The following is an 18,789-nucleotide window of genomic DNA, read 5'->3' as shown; positions in this document are numbered from 1 at the left end:
TTCCTAGTGGGATAAGACTTGTTGTTGTAAAATTTTGTACGGACACTCATCTATTTTGCTCTATTGCCAAAAATGCTTATATATATATATATATAGAAATATACAAATATATTTGTAAATCAACTTTAATTTTCATTAGGGCCTGCATTTCATTTGAGTAGTTAGGGTTATTTTATGAACGTTCTTCCAAATTAACTTCATTTTGGGCCAAAAAGCCTAAAGTGGGATTTCAAAATCTCTTAAAACCTCATTAAAAATTAAGCCCCATTTATGGGACTTGAATAAAATTCTCCCAAAAAAAAAATGTGACTGTCACATTTCTCCTTTGATATAGTTAGTTAGTTATCGTAAATAAATATTATCTTTTCTAAAATACCTCTATCAATCATATGTACTAAAACTATTTCTTGATGGAGACTCCATAACATATGCAGTTATATTAAAATTACTTAGAAATAAATAAATAAATATTAGGGATAAAGTGACTTGATATCATATATTTAGGATCGAATTGAATCTCTAGCTGCCCTCATACTCCTCCAGTCCTTAATATAGGACCCAATTATTGAGTTAGTTTTGATCCTAAATATAAGACTCATTTCTCATATTTATCAGTTTTCTCTAAATTACCCCTATAGATACTCCCTCAAGCATAATCAAGTAGAAAAAGGATAGGGGTATTAAGAAAGATGATTATGGTATTTTAAGAAAAATGTGTCACATTTCTTATAATTAACAAACTTATCTAACTTCATTAATTTAATCAAATTAGTTAAATGAGTCTTATATTAAGGACCAAAGAAGTATTAAGTATCAAAAGTAATATATTGTAGATTTTGGAATATATGAACGCCTATAGAGCTTTCAAATAGTAAAGCATGAAATATAAAAATAATATAAAGAAAAAATTAAAACACCTTTAGCACATGCCCTCACTACAACATAAGCCAGCAATCTTTAAAAACAAAACAAAAAAAAAGTCTTTTAGCTGCAAAGACTTTTAACTGCACCAAAAAAAACTAAATGAACAGTCACAAAAATACCCCAAAAACCATCTTTTTTCGAGGCTATAGGGTATAGACATTGAAAAGTTTTCCCATCCAAGAATTATGAGATATGATGTTATCATTATACATAAAAAAGATCCTGAAAATCTCATTCTTGAATAATATCAGCATCTCAACAACTTTTAAGGCTAAACAAACTGGAGTTATTAGGCATGACGAGGGGGAGAAGAATCAACTGTGAATCAAATAAACACAAAATAGTTATCATGCTCCTGCCTGAAATAGTATTAAGAAATTGATTCTATTAAATAGCAGCAATAAACACATTATGAATAATTATGAGGCTTGCTTAGGTGACCAAGATAGACCATGATATAAATTGGTCCAGGGCTCAAAATTATAATTATAATATACTATAACAAAAATTGCTAATAAACCTTCACTTACCAATTTATTAATTCTTTTATTTAAAAACATATTTTTAAAATAATATTAGATCTTTTATGAACATATGATCTAGATTCCAATCACCGTCCCCGACATTTTCTTAATAAAAGTTGTTTCCAAGGGACGAGGGACTCAAGCTTCATCCACACATCATGCCTAAAAGACTTCTATGTGTGATGTTCTGGGATATCACAATAAAACTGTTTAGGGGGAAAAACGTTTATGTGTGACCTTAAGCTTATAAGTTAGAATGATCTGCAAAAATTAATTCAAATTTGAAAAAGAGGTCTGGGTCTGGTTGGTATAAGAAAAATAGAGAATGGGAGAAAAAGAAAAATTTTAACGAGTTTGATTAAAAAAACTGAAGAAATGTGGTTAAGAACTTGAAGTTTTTTTTTTTGGTATGCAAAAATTTAAGTGAGTTGGATCCTGAGAGCTCACCAGGACTAGGATATTCCTCCAGGTTCAGAGAACGCTTACAAAAGTACTTATAAATCGCCCACCAACAAGATCCTCACATCGGCAGTGGGATTCGAACTCACGACCTTGTGGGTTATGAACTGACTCCTTACCAACTGTACAAACTCTTATTGGTGCTTGAAGTTAATTTTACTTGTTCTTTATCTTATATCTTTCTTTTTTTTAATCAAAATTTTATAACCCCACTTTTTTTTTTTTTTAAATCAGCTCATTAAAATGTTTTCTTCCCTCTCTTTCCCCCCAATTCCCTCATATCAAACATAGATGCCATGATAATTGCTATGATCAAACCCCTGCCAAAGCACAGACATCTAAGTCCCAAAAAGCCTTCAACTTCAGGCAATAGTCATCATTCTATAGGCATGAAGAAGGTTCAAACATTCTTGTTCCTACAAATTTGATCTGCTCAGAATAAGAATTTGGAATTCATAAACTCCAGAAACGCTAGCAAACAATGTCACAAAATTATTCTAAAGGCAAAAGGAAGTCCTCTGTTCAGGCGACCCGTGACCGGTCGCCCTGTTCCAGAGGAAATATGATGAAGAGGCCAAAAAGTAAAGCTTTACTGAATAAACAACAAACACAACAACAATACAGAAATAATTGGGGAGATGTGACAAAGCATGACTAATTGGATCCTATTTACAACATCACATGAAATATTGCCCATATTTCAACTATCTTGAATGTATTGAACATTAATGAGAAAGCTTGTAAGATATGATTATAACTACGGCGAGAATAAGAGCTCCTATTAGAGAGCCAACTATCCATTTGTTCCTAGAAATCCTCCGTGACATAGAAGATAAAACCTTTTTACTCTTGTCAATGGCATCATCTATCCCAAAAAGCTGCAAGACAGAAATTTGACCATCAGTCTACAATTAATGTCGCTTCTGCATGCCACTCGCTATGCACAAGGTTTACAGGCCTTATCCCTAAGGAGGTGTAATTAACTCATATACCAGTCAGCTCCCCTTGATATTTGAAATAACATGGAATGGAATACTATAAGATGATAGGCTATCTGAGATGCTTGTGTTTAATAAGGCAATTGGGGGCAGCTAACATTCCAAGGGAAGCAATCCATTAATCATTGTTGTATACAGTTAAATTGCAAAATTAATCATGTATGAAGATTTTATTCCACCTATTCTGGAATGTGATGCCAAGGTGGCATTAAATTAGGCATCCAAGATATAATAATATGAGAATTGACTGGACTGGTACCAGTGTACCAAAAACTCTCCACATCGTATAAATAAAAAGGCACATTGGTTTATTGCAAGTTTAAAGAGCTCCCAATGGCCCGAGCATGATTCAGTCCTAGTAATAAACGAAAGTTGAACTGGAAAATATAGTGTTTGCACGAAGGCAACAACATAGGCTGATCAAACATACCTTTTGATGGGAGCTTAGAAGAGTCTCACGCTGATGATGTAAATCTTCGAGTATTGAAACACCAAGTTGTTCAGTCTCCAGCATGACTCTTCGACTCTCCCTAATTCGGTCACTTGATTCATTTGTTCTTTCTATTGACATAGTTAACCTTTCCCTTTGATCAGCGGAGGCCTGCATTATTTTCCATACATGAGAAAAAAAAGTACTCTTATCATCAATTAATGACTGAGTGGCAATTCTACTGCCCAAGCTGCCTTAGAAACACAAATTATTTTTAAGCAAACCATTAATTTCAAATTTCATTAAAGCAGTCGAAGAAGTGAGGTCAAACAAGTCACAAACATGCAAATGCAAATAACTCCAAACCCATCCCAAGAGACAATCTCACTCTATCAAAATAATAAGGCAGCAAGGGGGTCAGACATGTATACCACATTTAGCCTCAGGATAGAAAAATAGACAACATATAAAATGATAATAACATTAAAAATGATGACAAGCAGAAAAATTACTAGAAAATTTTTCACGTTTCACTATGCACAAAGAGGGCCATCGATAATAGTACTAAGGAAACATTACTTTTCATTAGCAAGATCAGGATATTTTCATCCATCGATATTTACCTTGAATGAGACCACCTTGAATGAGACCATGGATGAAAATATCCTGATCTTAACACAAGAAAAATAAATTAATCTGATATTAACACAAAATATCATAATGAAGAATGACCATAAGCAGATGCTGAACTCTGTCGTTCCAAATTCAAGGTTCTAACATAGAAAGACCCCATCTATCGTCTTTTATTCTCAAAGGGAAGTTTGTACATTGTAAATCTAGAAAACTATCAAATAGTATAATCGAAAATTTTAGAAATACCATATGAGCATCCGCCATTCCAGCCTCTAGCAAATCTTCACGAGCAGTCTGATCAGCATCAGGTGATGTTAACCTTTTAAATTCCTTCTTCAATTTGTTCAGATCAGACTTGTATTCTCTCAGCTTAGCAAGCAGCGTTGCTTTCACACTTGCCTGCAAACTTCTTGCCTCAAGATCCATCTTTCGAATCTGAAGCGAGAAAGAGAGAGATCGGTCAGACACAAGGGGAAGATCATGCAGTGAAAGAATTTGAAGCACAGCTTTTAAGAGTTATCTGCAGCTTGGTACCAGAACTTCAGCATCATCTAATCCAGCTTTGATCTCAGCAATTTTTTGCTGCTTCTGGTCTGAAATTGGCGAATAAAAAACAATAATGCATTTAATGTCACATTACATTATTATACATCTTAGTACACCTAGAAAATTTATCTAGTACTCATCTTCGAGGATAACCTAACATCCAACATTAACAAAGGACAATCATTTAAGGGAGGCACCGAATCACGTCACACTGCCAGGCAGTAGCCGCCAAATATTTGTCAATTCCATTAATTTAGCAAGTCTCAGCCCGTAAAAACCAATCATTGATTGGACACCGAATATGCAGGCAAATTGCATAATAAGTAATCTGATGTAACAATAAATGAGTTTCTTTTCCTGACTCTTTAGATTCTAAGGGCATCTATCACCACCAAAAAAAAGAAAAACTCAGACAGCAGCGCCCTGAGCAACATTCTAAGGAACGTCTTAAATTAAAATTTAGAAAAGGTCAACTGCCAACCAATTTAGCAGTTGCACTTCCTGCAGACAAATGCACGCATGCTATCACTAACCAGAAACACCGAGCTATAGATCTTGGAGTAGATCTTTCTATAGCTAAATTCCTTCCAAAGCAATCAGATGAATGTTCGGATCTTTTCTACCTGGGTCAGAAAGAAGAGACGCCGAGCCACATTTACGAGACAGATTAGCAGAGAGATCACAGTATTGACGCTCGTACCCCTCGAAGACCTCGCTCATATTGCAGGCACCGTCTTCAGAGAATGAACAGACGGGAAAGCAAACAAAAAAGATCGAGGAAGAAATCAGATAGCCGATAATATATGGTTCATGAATCGACCATGCAAGCCATGGATGTATGATTACTACCTTGATCTAGCGGGAATTAGTGATCTGAAACTAAAAGAGCCGCACAAGACTCCTTGAGTTTTCTGGTGCCCGGACAAGCCGATAAACGAAGGGGCCGATCAGGAACTTCACTGAACGAACTGTAATTTCATCAAACGCAGGGAAATATTGCGTGCGGTTCGGGCTGCTAGATTCTCTGGAGTGGAGTTATACGTATTCAAGACCAAGAGCCAATGTTTCTGCACCTCAAAAATTTCAACTTTTTCCTAGAGTCTTTTCTGCCAACAATTTTTTTTCCCAGAGTCTTTCATTTCTTGGTTTTAAAAATACTGTTTTATTTAGTATTAAAAAAATAATGTTTTACTTTAGAAAAACAAAAATATTAAAAACTTAGTTTGATGGTTAATTTTTTAAGTAAGTTTTTTGGAAAAAAAAATAGAGATATGTAAGCATTTTTTTTTTCATTTTTCTAATTCTCTCTTTCACTTACGGTCATGCTTTTCATTCTATCTTTTATGCTTACTTTTTCGGTGGCTTGTCTTTTTTCATGCTGTCTCTTAGTCTTTCAAGCCGTATTTGGGAACCTCCTGATGTAAACACTATCAAAATCAATATCGACGGCTTTTTCATAAACCAAGCAGAATTTGCAGGCATTGGAGCAATATGCAGGGAGAATAATGGAACCTTCTTGGGTGGTATATGTAAGGAAGTTAAAGCTTATACTCCTTTTGAATCTGCATGCCTATGCTTTCTCTAGCTATAATATCTGCATTGAAATGGATTGTGAAGAACTTTTTAAAGTTCTTTATGATAAGGATTTAGACAAAGTTGAATGGCAAAGTTCTTATCTTCTTGGTGATATTCTTTGGCTAATTGAGTTAAAGCCAAGTGTATAGTTCTCATTGGTTGCTAGATAATAAAATCGTGCTACAGACTTTCTTGCAGCTGCTAATACTGAAGGAATAGCAGAAGATCTAATACTGAAGGAATGGCTAATAGAGTGGGAGTTGGCTGATCTAGCTTTAAGGCTCTTTTTCTTTTTCTTTTTTCTTTTTTCTCCTTTTTGCTGTTTGTTAAAGCGTTGTCTTTAGTTTGTGTTTTGGATTGTTGTAGCTTCTGTATATTTCTTTGGTTTCTGTTTCTGGTTGTTTTGTAGGCTTCTTTCTGATTATTAATAAAATGATTCTTTTTTTCTGTGAAAATAGTAAAATGATTCTTTTGTTGCAAAAATTTGTTCCAGATAATGTTATGTTTTTTGTTTTCAAATAATGTGATTTTTTAGAGCAATCATCTAAACAAATTTTTTCTTTCCAAAACATGTTTCAAAAACAATTTTATAAAACTATTCTAAAAATATAAAAACAAAAAAAGAATCAAACAAGGCCAAAATCTTTGTGTTTTTGGGGAAAAAAAGGAAGGAAAAAAAAAGAATTCTTCTTGTATTTCTGTTATATAGATAAGGGAGCTAGCAATTAAATTCTTGGTGAGTCTAAATCCGTTTTTTTTTTAATTTCAAAATAATATTAACCCAAAGTATACAATGCAATATTAGAGTTAGAGAATGGAAGAAGGAAAAAAAGAAAAGAAAAGAGAAACACAAGATTAAAAAAAAAAAAAGGACACAGATGAAATTGCTTAATTGTAATAAAAAGATCTATACTATTTATTACTCTCCACATTTCTTCAAATATGACCCCCGTTTTTGTAAAATACTGTATTTCAATATATAACGCATTTAACAAGGTTTTGAGAACAAATTAGCTTTTTATTTAAAATGCTCTTAGAATTATTTACTTCTTACCTAACAAACAATTAATGATTGGTAGTGCTAAAGAATGATAACATTGAACTAAATTGAAATTTTAATTATCTAGCTATTTTTCCCTCACATGTTAACAAAGTCTTGTATGTAAAATAAAAGGAATATAAGAATAAAATGAAAAAATCACAATTAAATTCAGTTGAAAGACTAAAATTCGTATTCAGACTTATACTTTTGATAAATTCCTAATCAAGCTAAAAAAACTAATTATGAATTTTTGAATCCGATGACTTTACCTTGAAGACTAATCCCCGAAATGGCAATGGTCTTCTCATAGAGAATTCTCCTTGAAGTCGGCTCATGAGCACATAACAATTCACTGAAGCAGAGACTTGTCTGACCTTTGGAGAAGAATTTGGATTTTTTTTTTTTGCTAGAAAAAACAATTTGGAAGTTACATAACTGCCTCAAAGATGCAAAACCTTATTATGGCTCTAGAGCCTTTGCTCACTATGACCAACGTGGCTCGGTAAAATCATAGAATTTTGAAGAGGTTCTCTTTACATTTAGTTAGTCCCTTGGTTTTCATTTCTTCATATAAAAGAGTTCTCTAGCTTCTGGGGTATGCAAAAACCTAGTGTTTCAGTCTAATTCAAAGCAATTCGAGATGGTCAAGTTGATCGATCCAAATAAATGATGTGATAAAATCATATATCAAACTAGTTGGTCGGACTAGATTATATATGTTTTAAACCAAGTGGTCGGACCACATGAACTAGTTAGTCTGGTTTGAGTGATTTTTTTTAAAAAAAATTTAATTTGAAATTTTTTTTATTGTTTAATATTGGTGGATATTCTTATGGATTTATAATTAAGTTTTGATGTTTTTGGAAGATTTTTATATGATTATAGGTATTTTTTTAATTATTCTACTCCTCTAATCCTAAATGTAAAACCCTTATACTAGTGTGTATAAAGGTCTTACATTTAGGACCGGAGGAGTAATTGTGTTTCTTATTGAAATCTTGGTTTCAATAAAGAAAAATTAAAAAAAAAAATTAAGGTCCTAGACTAGTTAGACTAGTCGAGTCCATCTGATAGACTAAGTCCAGTCCCGTTCGACCTCCAGTTCCTATTGGATTAGACTAAACCATAGGTTGTCAAACTCTATATTTTAAGTTGGGTTTTGACATGATTTGGTTTGTCCCTTGTACAACCCTAATTTTTGAGCCTTATAGTCTAGTTAATATAGGTGCATCACTCAAATTAGAATTAGATTATGGTTATAGTGATAAGATTAATTAATATTTGCTTAAATTTAGATTCATTAACTTGTTAATGATTTCTTTAACCAAAAGAGTCATAATAACATTAACAATCCTCGTTAAGAACCATTGGAAGATATTTAAAAAGTTGTGCACAATCAAATTCATCAATCTCATGCACTACAAGATTGAACAGACACTTAATAAATTAATAAAAGATTAATTCAATCTAGTGTCAAACAACCAAATCAAGCATTAATCAATACAAACCAAGTGTGCAACTATCAATTTCAACATTCAAATACTAAAATCCATTACAAATATAATGAAACAACTCTAGCATCACAATTCAATCTTCTAACCAGGATAGATCAAATATATAAAATTGGAAGTGGAGATAAAATGTAAATAAAACGCCCTAATTGGTTGCTCCAAGCTCTGGCATGGTCCTCTGCTTCATAAGAAAATTCAAGTTCTCGACTTATGGTTTTGATATCTCCAGAGCTAAAATGATTCAAATTTTTTATTAAATGAAATAGACTAATATTTTAAATAAAAAAATTTGAGAGATTAAAACCAAAATAAAGACAAACTTAAATAACAAAAATTATATTAACCCTATATAAATTTACACTGATTATGGATGCTTTGCATTTTATTTTGAGTTTTTGAGGAGAAATCGAGTCTATTACTAAGAGTGTGTTTGGGATCACATTTGGAGTCCCAAACTGACTTGTCTGCCAGCAAAAAGAGCTTGTACGATTTAGAATGTGTTTAGAATCACATTTTTACAATCTGATTTATTTGTGCAAATGAGCTTTTAGGGAGAAGCTCTTTTTTATTGCTTTTACCGGTGAGTCCAAGAAAAGCTTTTAGAGTATATTCATCTTGCTGGAATGAAGTTGAAGAAACGAGTAGAGGAGTGGAGATAGTCCCACATCGACAATGTCATAAGATTGAGGAGGCTGCAATGCATATAAAATGGAAGGAGGCGCGACGATTACAAATTACTTACCTGGACGGGGTCAATAGATGATCAAGAAAGCCTATGGCCTAGGCTGGTGACCTCCATTGCACTTAGGAGGGGTGCCAGCCTAAGGTCTCCTCAAGTAGGAGAGCCTACGTCATAATTTGTGGCAGTGGGGGCCTGCGTTCGCGCGGCCCCTCCCATTTCCAGTTGTATAAAGCTATTAGATTTTGGATGTGGAAAGGGTTGGTGTTGTCTTAGGTACTTTGGAGCTTAACTTAGTGGGTTTTGCAGCAGTTTTATCTTGTGGATGAGGAAACTGGGATCTGTTTTACACTTGTTGCGCGGCCCCTTCTATTTCCAGTTCAAGAGCGATTGTTCGTTTCCCAAGTTGGTTTTCTTGATTGGTTCTCAAAGATGTTAATGGGTTTGCAGGAACTTCAATCTGTTTTCCGCTTTGCTGCTTCTTATTTGATGAGAAACCTGATATACTTTCTGGTTTGAAGTTGGAGAGAAATCGACATGTCTTTTGTTGTACAATAATCTCATTTTCTGGGGCATCATTTTCAATTTTTCATTATGTTTCTCTCTCAACTCGGTGTTCATGGGTTTACAATAGTCTTTTGGGGTATCATTGTATTTATTTCTGAAGTTGTTACTTACTGATCCTGATTTCTATAATAACTAGCTAACTTCTCATGACCTATTCATTTATCATCTCATTCATATAATATTAATATGTTCTTACAATTCAGATCAGACTTGTTTCACTCAAGTTTGCGAGCAGAATTTTTTTCACACTTGGCTGCAAACTTCTTACCACAAGATCCATCCTTTGAATCTGGAGTTTGAGAAATTGAAAGATCAAACACAAGGGCAAGATCATACACTGAATCTAAAGTTTAGCGGGGAAGAAAAGTCCAACTTTGTATCAGAATCTACAAAGGATTCTGATGCAGGTCAGAAACTTTTTGGATATCTAGGGTCTGAAATTAACGAATAAAAATCAGTGATGATATTGAATGTCATGATGATATTGAATGTCATAATAAATACTAATGAGGGAAACATTTGATAATAATCTCAGTGCTGTAGAAAATGTGTTAAGCAGTCATAATAGAAGATAGGAATTAAAAACATTTTGGGAAACTTACCATAAAAGGAAGCTTTGATTTATTTATATTATCTTTTATGCAAGTGCAAGATATTTTGTTGCAAGTGGATTTTTTTTAAAAAAATTTTATGCAACTGGTAAGATATTTTGCTGCAAGCGGATTTTTTTTCCAATTATTGTTAGCAAGTTGATGGTTAGTCTATAAATGGAAGATCTTATGTGCTCTGAAATTGGACTGTGATGAATGAAAAAATTGTTATGGCTTAGCTGCTCTCCCACCCCTTTCTGTGTTGCCTCGCCCTCCCCCGGTTTTGGTTCTCCCTCTCCTCAATTCTGTTCCCCCTCTCTCTGTTTCTTCCTCTCTCTTCTCTCTTTCTATTTCCTCTCCCCTAAAATCTCCTCTGTTCTGCATTAGATCCGGGCGTGTGTGAGTGTGTTGCATCAAGTCATCTTCATTGCCCAAAACTATGAAAATTTGCCAAACAGAAGCCCTTTTAAACTGATATCATCATAAGTAAATTGACACAGCTCAAGTATTTTACATTTTCATTACTATTGAGGGCTTTCTTAATTGTGAAATAAGAAAAGTTTATGCATATACATTGATTTTTATATTGAATATTTTACTCTCATTATATTTAAGAGAAAAAAGAGTCACATGATCTCTTACTAAATTAGCTCCTATGAAATTGAACTCAAATTGAAGTACAAAACACTGCCATTTTTCTTACTGAATTAATTTTCTCCGGTTCAATAAATTTTGTGGGGAGGGCTACCACTTAAATATCAAAACAGAGATGAAGAGAGATCATCTACACTCTCTTTTCATTTTGGATGTGATTTAGAGTCTGAACTTTTCTCTTATTATTGGCATATATGTTCATGGGATTAGAAGCTTTCTCTGCAGAGAAAACACACTTGTAATAAACAGGTTCATGGAGAATGAAGTTGAAGAAGAGAAGTGGAATAAGGTAACTGAGCCTAATGATAGACCAATTACTAGAGCTATGCCCTAAGTTGAAATGAACTGAAACTACATCACACAATCAAATCATCATAAAGAACAAGCACTTCTAACAACTGATAGTTAAACCAAACCAAGTTAGGCTTACAATTGCTTGGTGTTCTTCTGAAATTATTCAATTTTTAGTAGCATCAGTTATGTGACAGAGAGTGTTGTTATACATTAGACACTTGTAAAGAATAAACACCTATGACATCCATACTGGAGAAAAAAGGCAAGTAGAAAAACTTTAATTGAGCCCCGGTGTTATCAGATAAAAATTTCAAGAGCAACTTGATGTTTTAGACTTCAAATTATCCACCACATTTTAATTTTCATGATTGAAAGAATATGTATCCATTTCTTTGTTCTTTGTATCTTCTAATCCAGCATTGATCTCTCAGGATTTTGCTGCTTATGGTCTGAAGTTGATAAATAAATCAAACTCAGTAATGGCTTTTGATGTCAGATTAAATAATAATAATAATAAGACTACTATAAATCCTTACAGATACATGTTCCAGGAAACATTTGACAACAATCTTTGTACTGTAGAAAATTTATTAATATCAGTAAGCATCTTTTCCCCCCAACTAATAATATCAGAATTTAATTGACATAATCAGACTTTTCTTAGCCATTACTGCTGAGAGTTTGCTTAATCCTTAAAGAATAGTATATGCATTCACATTGATTTTGCACATTGGACATTTTATTCTTGTAGTTTTGGTACGAGACAAAGATGGAGTCCTACCATTGGTAGATCAAGGCTCAAAAAAAAGGGGGAAAATAAAAAAAGAAAACGTGACCGCTTCATTGTCATATTTTAATGCCAGAATGATAAATTATCTTACTACTCTGCTTTTGCATACAATGGCTTCTCCTTTTGAAATCACAGGGGACTATCCACATTCATACATAGGAAATATCTGGGGTAAGACTGTCTTTACATTTGGATGATTTGATGCTCGAACTTAGAGGCTATGCTTATAGTACGGAGATTGGTGAACTTTTCTGTGATATAATTGACATTGGCGGGTTTATTCATTATTCCAAACATCATATACAAGTTGGAAAAGAAGAGCAGGAGAAACACAGTTTAACTCACGGTCACGGCAGGATGAAGTTGACGAGCAGAGAAGTAGAGTTAGTCCCACATCGATAAGGTTGCAAGACAGAGGAGGCTGCGATGCCTATAAAACTGAAGGATGGACGCCAGTACACGCATACTTACCTGGACGGGGTCTATGGGTGATCATGAAGGCCCATGGCCTAGGCTGGTGACCTCCATTGCACTGGGGAGGGGTGTCCGCCTAAGGTCTCCTCAAGTAGGAGAGCCTACGTCGTAATTTGTGGCAGTGGGGGCCTGCGTTCGCGCGGCCCCTTCCTATTTTAGTTCTGAAACCAAGGGACATTTCTTGAGCACTACTACGATCTCCAGTTGACGGTAACGGATATGAGGTAGATGCGCGCTTACTGTTTGTTCAGTGGTTCTGCCATCCTAGAGCACTACTACGATCTCCTGTTGATGTTAATGGATTGGCAACAATTTTTTTTGTGTCGTTGAGGAAATTATATATGTTTTCAGCGTGGCTGTCTCTCATACTTGCTGGTTTGAAGTTGGAGAGAAACGGGTGTGCCCTTGAATTTGTTTCTCGGGGTTTACAAGAACTCTGCGGCATCCTCATGTTTGTTTTTGAATCTGTTCATGTTCCTGGTTTTATGATAAACTCAATTCTCTCATGATTTTGTTTCTCTAAAGTTGTTCGTGTTACTTACTGCTCTTATGATCTACTCATTTATCATTTCATTGATATATTGTTAATATGTTCTTATAATTCATATCAGATTTGTATTCACTTAACTTTGTACCACGAGATCCATCCTTTGAATCTAGAGCTTGAGAAAGAGAGAGATCAAACACAAGGGGAAGATCATACGCTGAAAAAATATTTAAAGCACATGGTTTAAGGGGCAAAATTTCAACGTCTAGACTTTTTGAAGTAAGATTAGAAACTCTTTTTATTGTTATGGTGTATAATTCAGCGAACACATCTCGTGCTCATCACATAAAGAAAAGCATAAAGTGCTCATCTTAATTTGGACCATCCAATTTAAATAGTTTTTATGTTCTAAATATTTTTTTTTAATTTTAATTGGCATAGAGTTTAAAATAAAGATAATCTCATAACTAACATTTCCTTTAAAAAAATATATTTATTAGTGAAAAATTGTAAATTAAAAATTTTAAATTTGAATCATTAAAACTATATTTTAAATGTTCTAGATTTCCTTATGGCAATATGCTTATTGCTGTGATGAACATTATATGAGAACCTATTTACTTGTAATTCATGACTAAAATTCTATGATGAAATTGAATGTTATAATACATAGTAATGAGATTATTATACATCTTCACAGAAGCATGTTTAACCAAACATTTGATAACTATCTAGTACTCTAGAAAAATTGTTTTGGTCATCTTCATTACCCAAAACTATGAAAATTTAACCCAAAAAAACTTTTTTTTTTATTTTAAATAATATTATCATAAGCAAATTGACACAGCTGGAGCATTTTTTTTTTTTTGTTTTCATTATCGTAAGGCTTTTCTTAATTGTGAAATAAAAAGCATATGCATATACATTGATTTTGATATTGACGATGTTACTCTCACAGTGAAGGGAAAAAGAATCCCATGATCTCTTACTAAATTAACTCTTATGAATTGAACTCAAATTGAAGTGCAAGATGCTGTCATGTTTGATACTGAATCAATTGTGTTTGGAATAACAAATTTTGTGGGGAGGGCTATCACTTAAATATAAGAAAAGAGATTAAGCGAGATCATTAACATCCACATCTCTTTGGAGGTCATTTTTAAATTCCAATTGAATTATAATGACTATTTATCTTTGTGAACACATTCTGATATAGAAAATATATAGGGTCAAGACTGTCCTTTCCTTTCCATGATTTCAAGTCTGAACTTCTCTCTGATTATGGCATATATGTTCATAGGATTAGAAGCTTTTTAAGCAGAAAAACACACTTGTAATAAACAGGCTCATGGCTACTAGACAAGTTGAACTGAACTGAAACTACACCACACAAATCAAATTGTCATAAAGAAAAAGTTCTTCTAAGAACTGATAGTTAAACCTTCTAAATTAGGCTTGCAATTGCTAGCCCTCTTTACCTTGGTGTTCTTCTCAAATTATTCTAATTTTTAGTAGCATAAGCTATGTGACAGAATGTTGTTATACATCAGACGCTTGTAAAGACCAAATATACAGGTGCATTCACTTTTTAATTTTTGCCCCCAAAGAATTTAAAAAAAAAAAAGACAGTAAAAAAGCCATACAGCAGGATAAAGGCAAGCAAGAAAACTTTAAGCTCTGTTTATCCAAAACACTTGGCTTTCTGATTGAGCTCCAGTTCTGTTAGATGAAAATTCAAAGAGTGAATTGATGTTTTAGACTTCAAATCACCCACCACGTCTCAATTTTCATGATTAAAAGAGAATGTATCTGATGTAACCTAAGCTAACAGAATGATTAAAACTGCGCTTTAGATTAATACACCAAAATACCTACTCTGCAAACACAGAAAGGTGTTACAGCACAATGGTTCTTTAACTACAGAACCCACGCATGAACACAGAATACAACACCGTATTTGAATTAAATCACAAGATTCTTCCCCATCAAGAACTGACGGAAGTTACAGCAGAAGATTATTCACACTAAGCTCACACAAAAGATACAAAAGGACTTGGCACACTAAAACAGAAAACAGAAAATGATGAAGGAAGTTGATCTTCCTCCATCCTCACCTTGGCATTTGAGAAGCCAGTACTCCCCTCACCACACTAAGATTACAAAATAATTCCTACCTCCAAACAGGATGCACCAACGGCTAAAAAGAAGTAAAAAGTCAACCACACAATCCCCAAAATACCTCCAAAGGTCAGGTCTAAAACACTCCTAGAGGGCTCCAATTAATTCTCAGCTTCTTTCTCCAAACTGGTAGGAGTTTTAAAATCAACTCCTTGACCAGCAGAAAGCATCTTTCTATTTGTGCTTTTATAGGTCTGGCCAGCAAAGACGGCTCTATCAGTATGCATTTCTTTGTTCATTGCATCATCTAATCCAGCACCGCTTATGGTCTAAAGTTGATGAATAAAAATCAGTAATGGTTTTTAATGTCATATTAAATAATAATAAGGCTATCATAAATCCTTACAGAGGCATTTTCTAGGACACATTTGATAACCATCTCTGTACTCTAGACAATTTATCAGAAAGCCTTTTTTCCCCCCTGTTAAACTAGTAGTATAAGAATCTAGTTGACACAATTAACCTTTTCTCTATCATTACTATTAGGAGTTTGCTTAAGAATGGTATATGCATTTACATTGATTTTGGACATTGGATGTTTAATTCTCATAGTTTTATTATGAGACAAAAGTCCTATCATCTCTTACTAAATTAAATCCATGAGTTGAACTCAAATTGATTTACAAGATACTGTCAATTTTCTTCCTAAATTAATTTCCCTGAATAACAAATATTATAGGGAGGGTTATCTTACGTATCAATGACAGAGAAGATAAGCAACATACATACCCTTGGAATTCTAAAATCAATGACCACATCTCATTTCCGAAACAAAAAGAGTGATGGCTTCATTGTCATATTTTAATGGCACTGAATTATCTTACTCCCAAGCTTTTCCTTACGATGACCAATTCTCTTTGTGAAGAGGACTCTTCACTGTCTCAGGGGTCTTTGATAAATATCAATAGCCACATTACATCAAGGCTTAAAGACTGTCTTTTCCTTTGGATGATTTGACGTTGGAACTTTTTTGCACGGCCATATATCCTTCCAGTGAAGGAATTGATGTACTTTTCTCTGATATATATTTGACATTCACGGGATTATATTCATCGTTCTAAGCATCATACAGAAGTTGGAGAAGAAAGAGGAGGAGAAATACGCTTGACTCACGGAGAATGAAGCTGAGAAGAGTAGACGAGTGGAGTTTGTCCCGCATCGACAAGATTAAAAGATAGAGGACGCTGCGATGCCTATAAAAGACAAGGATGGACGACAATTTGAACATACTTACCTGGACGGGGTCAATGGGTGATCAAGAAGGCCCATGGCCTAGGCTGGTGACCTCCATTGCACTTGGGAGGGGTGCCCGCCTAAGGTCTCCTCAAGCAGGAGAGCCTACGTCAAAATTTGTGGCAGTGGAGGCCTGCGTTCGCGCGGCCCCTCCCAATTTCAGCACCAAAGCTAATTTTCTTAGGGGTTTGCAACATTTTATTATGTAGTGAGAAACCCTAAATAGTAGCAGCTAAGCTCGTACTTCTGGTATGAGTCATCTCTGCTCTAACTCAGTGTTTGTCTTTCTTCATGTCTTTTGTATTCGTCTGATTTACCCTTTTCTTCAACTTTGTTCCAGTTCTTGGGTTTTACAATGAGTCTGGGGCATCATTGTAAATGTGAAGTTGATGTGTATGGGTCTACCGCAGTCTAGACAATCCCCTCATGTTCGTTTTCTGAAGCTGTTCATGTTCGTAGTTTTAGGATGCTTCTGGGCATCCTTACGTTGTTTCTGAAGTTTTTGTTTTTGTTTTTGTTTTGTTTTTGGTACTTGTTTCTGAAGTTGCTTGTGCTCTGATTTGGGTACGATGATTTACCTTGTCTTTAGGGAGAGTTGGGACTTAAAAACGGTGCTTTCACCCCAACAAAATTTTTCTCATGTCTCTCACATATTTACCTGAAAATCACTTCCAAAAAACTAATAAGAAAACTGGGGTTAAAGATTCTTGTTTTCAAGCAGTTGAAGATGTGTTTGGATACTTAATATTGGTAAAAATTATTTTTATTTTAATTGATTTTTGCAAACTGAAATTAAAGTAAAAATCAGTTAACGTGATGATTTATGTTTGAATAGTAAAAAAAGTACATTTAAGTTGTTTGAATACTACTCCATCCGTTCCTTATTATAAGAGACATTTGATGCTTATGGCATGTTTCCATATATATGAGACACTTAAAAGTTGTTCCTATTTTTTTGTATTGATTTCATATTTTACCCCTATTTATTTTGTCTCCAACTCATACTCTCTCTCCCTCCCACTTCTCTTTCTTTTAATAATTTAATTGTTCTTTCTCATATTCTCTCTCCTTATTAATGGGGGCATTGTTGGAAAAAACATTATACTTTTTACACATTAATTATCCTCAACTAATTTTAACTGTTTTTTTTATCAACGTAATTTAGTTATTTGTTTCTTATAATAAGGAACGGAGGGAGTAATTACTATTTTAGGTTTTCAATATAAGGACTAAACAACAAATATAGGGACATTAAAAAAATTAATTAAATTGGTTGTCATAAATGTGTGTTGGTCTCTTTAAATTATCATTTTCAATCATGTGCATTAGATTATTAAAATTATTTTTTTAGTGAGAACTATTTACAATCAATAAGGATATTTTGAGGGGAAAAAATGAGAAATAAAGTAAATTAAAATATATTTATAACCAAATTCAACCTTCAACTAATTTTATATTAAAAACCAAAGCTAGTAAAAAACAGACTTAGATGTAAATGACTAAAAAAATGTGATTTCTATATATACCTGTTTATTATGCATAAAATGTGTTAATTTTAAGAGAAATATGAAGATCAAAATTATTAAGAATGAAAAAAGTCATTTTGTTAGGAAAAAAAATAGAAAATACTAAATATGATATTATCATAATATTTATTATTAAATTTTACACTTTTATTATTAAGGAAAAACTTTTTTCATTGGAAAATTTATTTTTAATAAAATCTAAATAATAAACAATATAAATTAAAGAGCCTGCGTCTCATAAATCATAATGGGCAATCGCCTCCAACTCGCGCGCAGGAAGCGCACAAACCCCTTCGCCCATTTATTCCCTTCAGGCTGCTTGATGTCTTGTGTACATTTGTTCCTCGTCGCACTAAATCAATATGGGATTTGTTTTTTGGTAAATCAATGTGGGCCCACACCCTACATGTTTCACAACATTTTAGCCTATCTACATGTTTGGTAGCCTTAATATTTATTAATTCTGTTTTAAAATTTAATAATTTTTTAAACTATACCTCTGTTTAATATATGCTTCATACTTTAATGTTGTGCTTCCATGAATAATAAATATTTAAGTAACTTGAGAATATTAATTAAATTAATTAATATAATGTAATTTTTTTAAAATATTATAATTATCTTTCTTAACTAAACCTAAAAGCCCCGTGTATGCCAAAGCTTTTGCAAAAATAA

General features: G+C 33.5%; 1 protein-coding gene, 1 long non-coding RNA gene and 3 other non-coding genes across 6 annotated transcripts; 4 read left to right on the top strand and 1 right to left on the bottom strand.

Annotated features, from left to right (window-relative positions):
• Nucleotides 1-2,473: 2,473 nt before the first annotated feature.
• LOC114758787 (vesicle transport v-SNARE 12-like) lies at nucleotides 2,474-5,530 on the bottom strand. 2 transcript variants are annotated; one of them, XM_028947883.1, is made up of 6 exons: nucleotides 5,364-5,530; nucleotides 5,138-5,248; nucleotides 4,503-4,561; nucleotides 4,215-4,403; nucleotides 3,336-3,506; nucleotides 2,474-2,785 (listed from the first exon to the last, which is right to left on the bottom strand). In XM_028947883.1, the coding sequence occupies exons 2-6, from the start codon at nucleotides 5,232-5,234 to the stop codon at nucleotides 2,633-2,635; spliced, it is 669 nt and encodes a 222-aa protein (XP_028803716.1). In that variant the 5' UTR covers nucleotides 5,235-5,248; nucleotides 5,364-5,530; the 3' UTR covers nucleotides 2,474-2,632. The 2 variants fall into 2 exon arrangements, with proteins under 2 accessions (XP_028803716.1, XP_028803715.1); XM_028947882.1 differs by having other exon boundaries at nucleotides 5,138-5,530.
• A 3,846-nt stretch (nucleotides 5,531-9,376) lies between these two features.
• Nucleotides 9,377-9,537, top strand: LOC114758792 (U1 spliceosomal RNA). The gene has a single exon (XR_003741852.1). It is a non-coding gene; the product is annotated as a U1 spliceosomal RNA (small nuclear RNA).
• A 1,309-nt stretch (nucleotides 9,538-10,846) lies between these two features.
• Nucleotides 10,847-13,234, top strand: LOC114758788 (uncharacterized). Its single transcript, XR_003741849.1, has 2 exons — nucleotides 10,847-11,421; nucleotides 12,178-13,234. It is a non-coding gene; the product is annotated as an uncharacterized LOC114758788 (long non-coding RNA).
• Nucleotides 12,680-12,840, top strand: LOC114758790 (U1 spliceosomal RNA). The gene has a single exon (XR_003741850.1). It is a non-coding gene; the product is annotated as a U1 spliceosomal RNA (small nuclear RNA).
• A 3,347-nt stretch (nucleotides 13,235-16,581) lies between the features above and the next one.
• Nucleotides 16,582-16,742, top strand: LOC114758793 (U1 spliceosomal RNA). Its single transcript, XR_003741853.1, has one exon. It is a non-coding gene; the product is annotated as a U1 spliceosomal RNA (small nuclear RNA).
• The last annotated feature ends 2,047 nt before the right edge of the window (nucleotides 16,743-18,789 follow it).

This window comes from Neltuma alba, unplaced genomic scaffold, assembly GCF_004799145.2.
Source record: "Neltuma alba isolate B1F8T4 unplaced genomic scaffold, ASM479914v2 tig00010746_pilon, whole genome shotgun sequence".
Lineage (NCBI taxonomy): Eukaryota > Viridiplantae > Streptophyta > Magnoliopsida > Fabales > Fabaceae > Neltuma > Neltuma alba.
The sequence above is the reverse complement of the archived record's forward strand: the minus strand, read 5'-3'. Positions and strand labels throughout refer to the sequence as shown.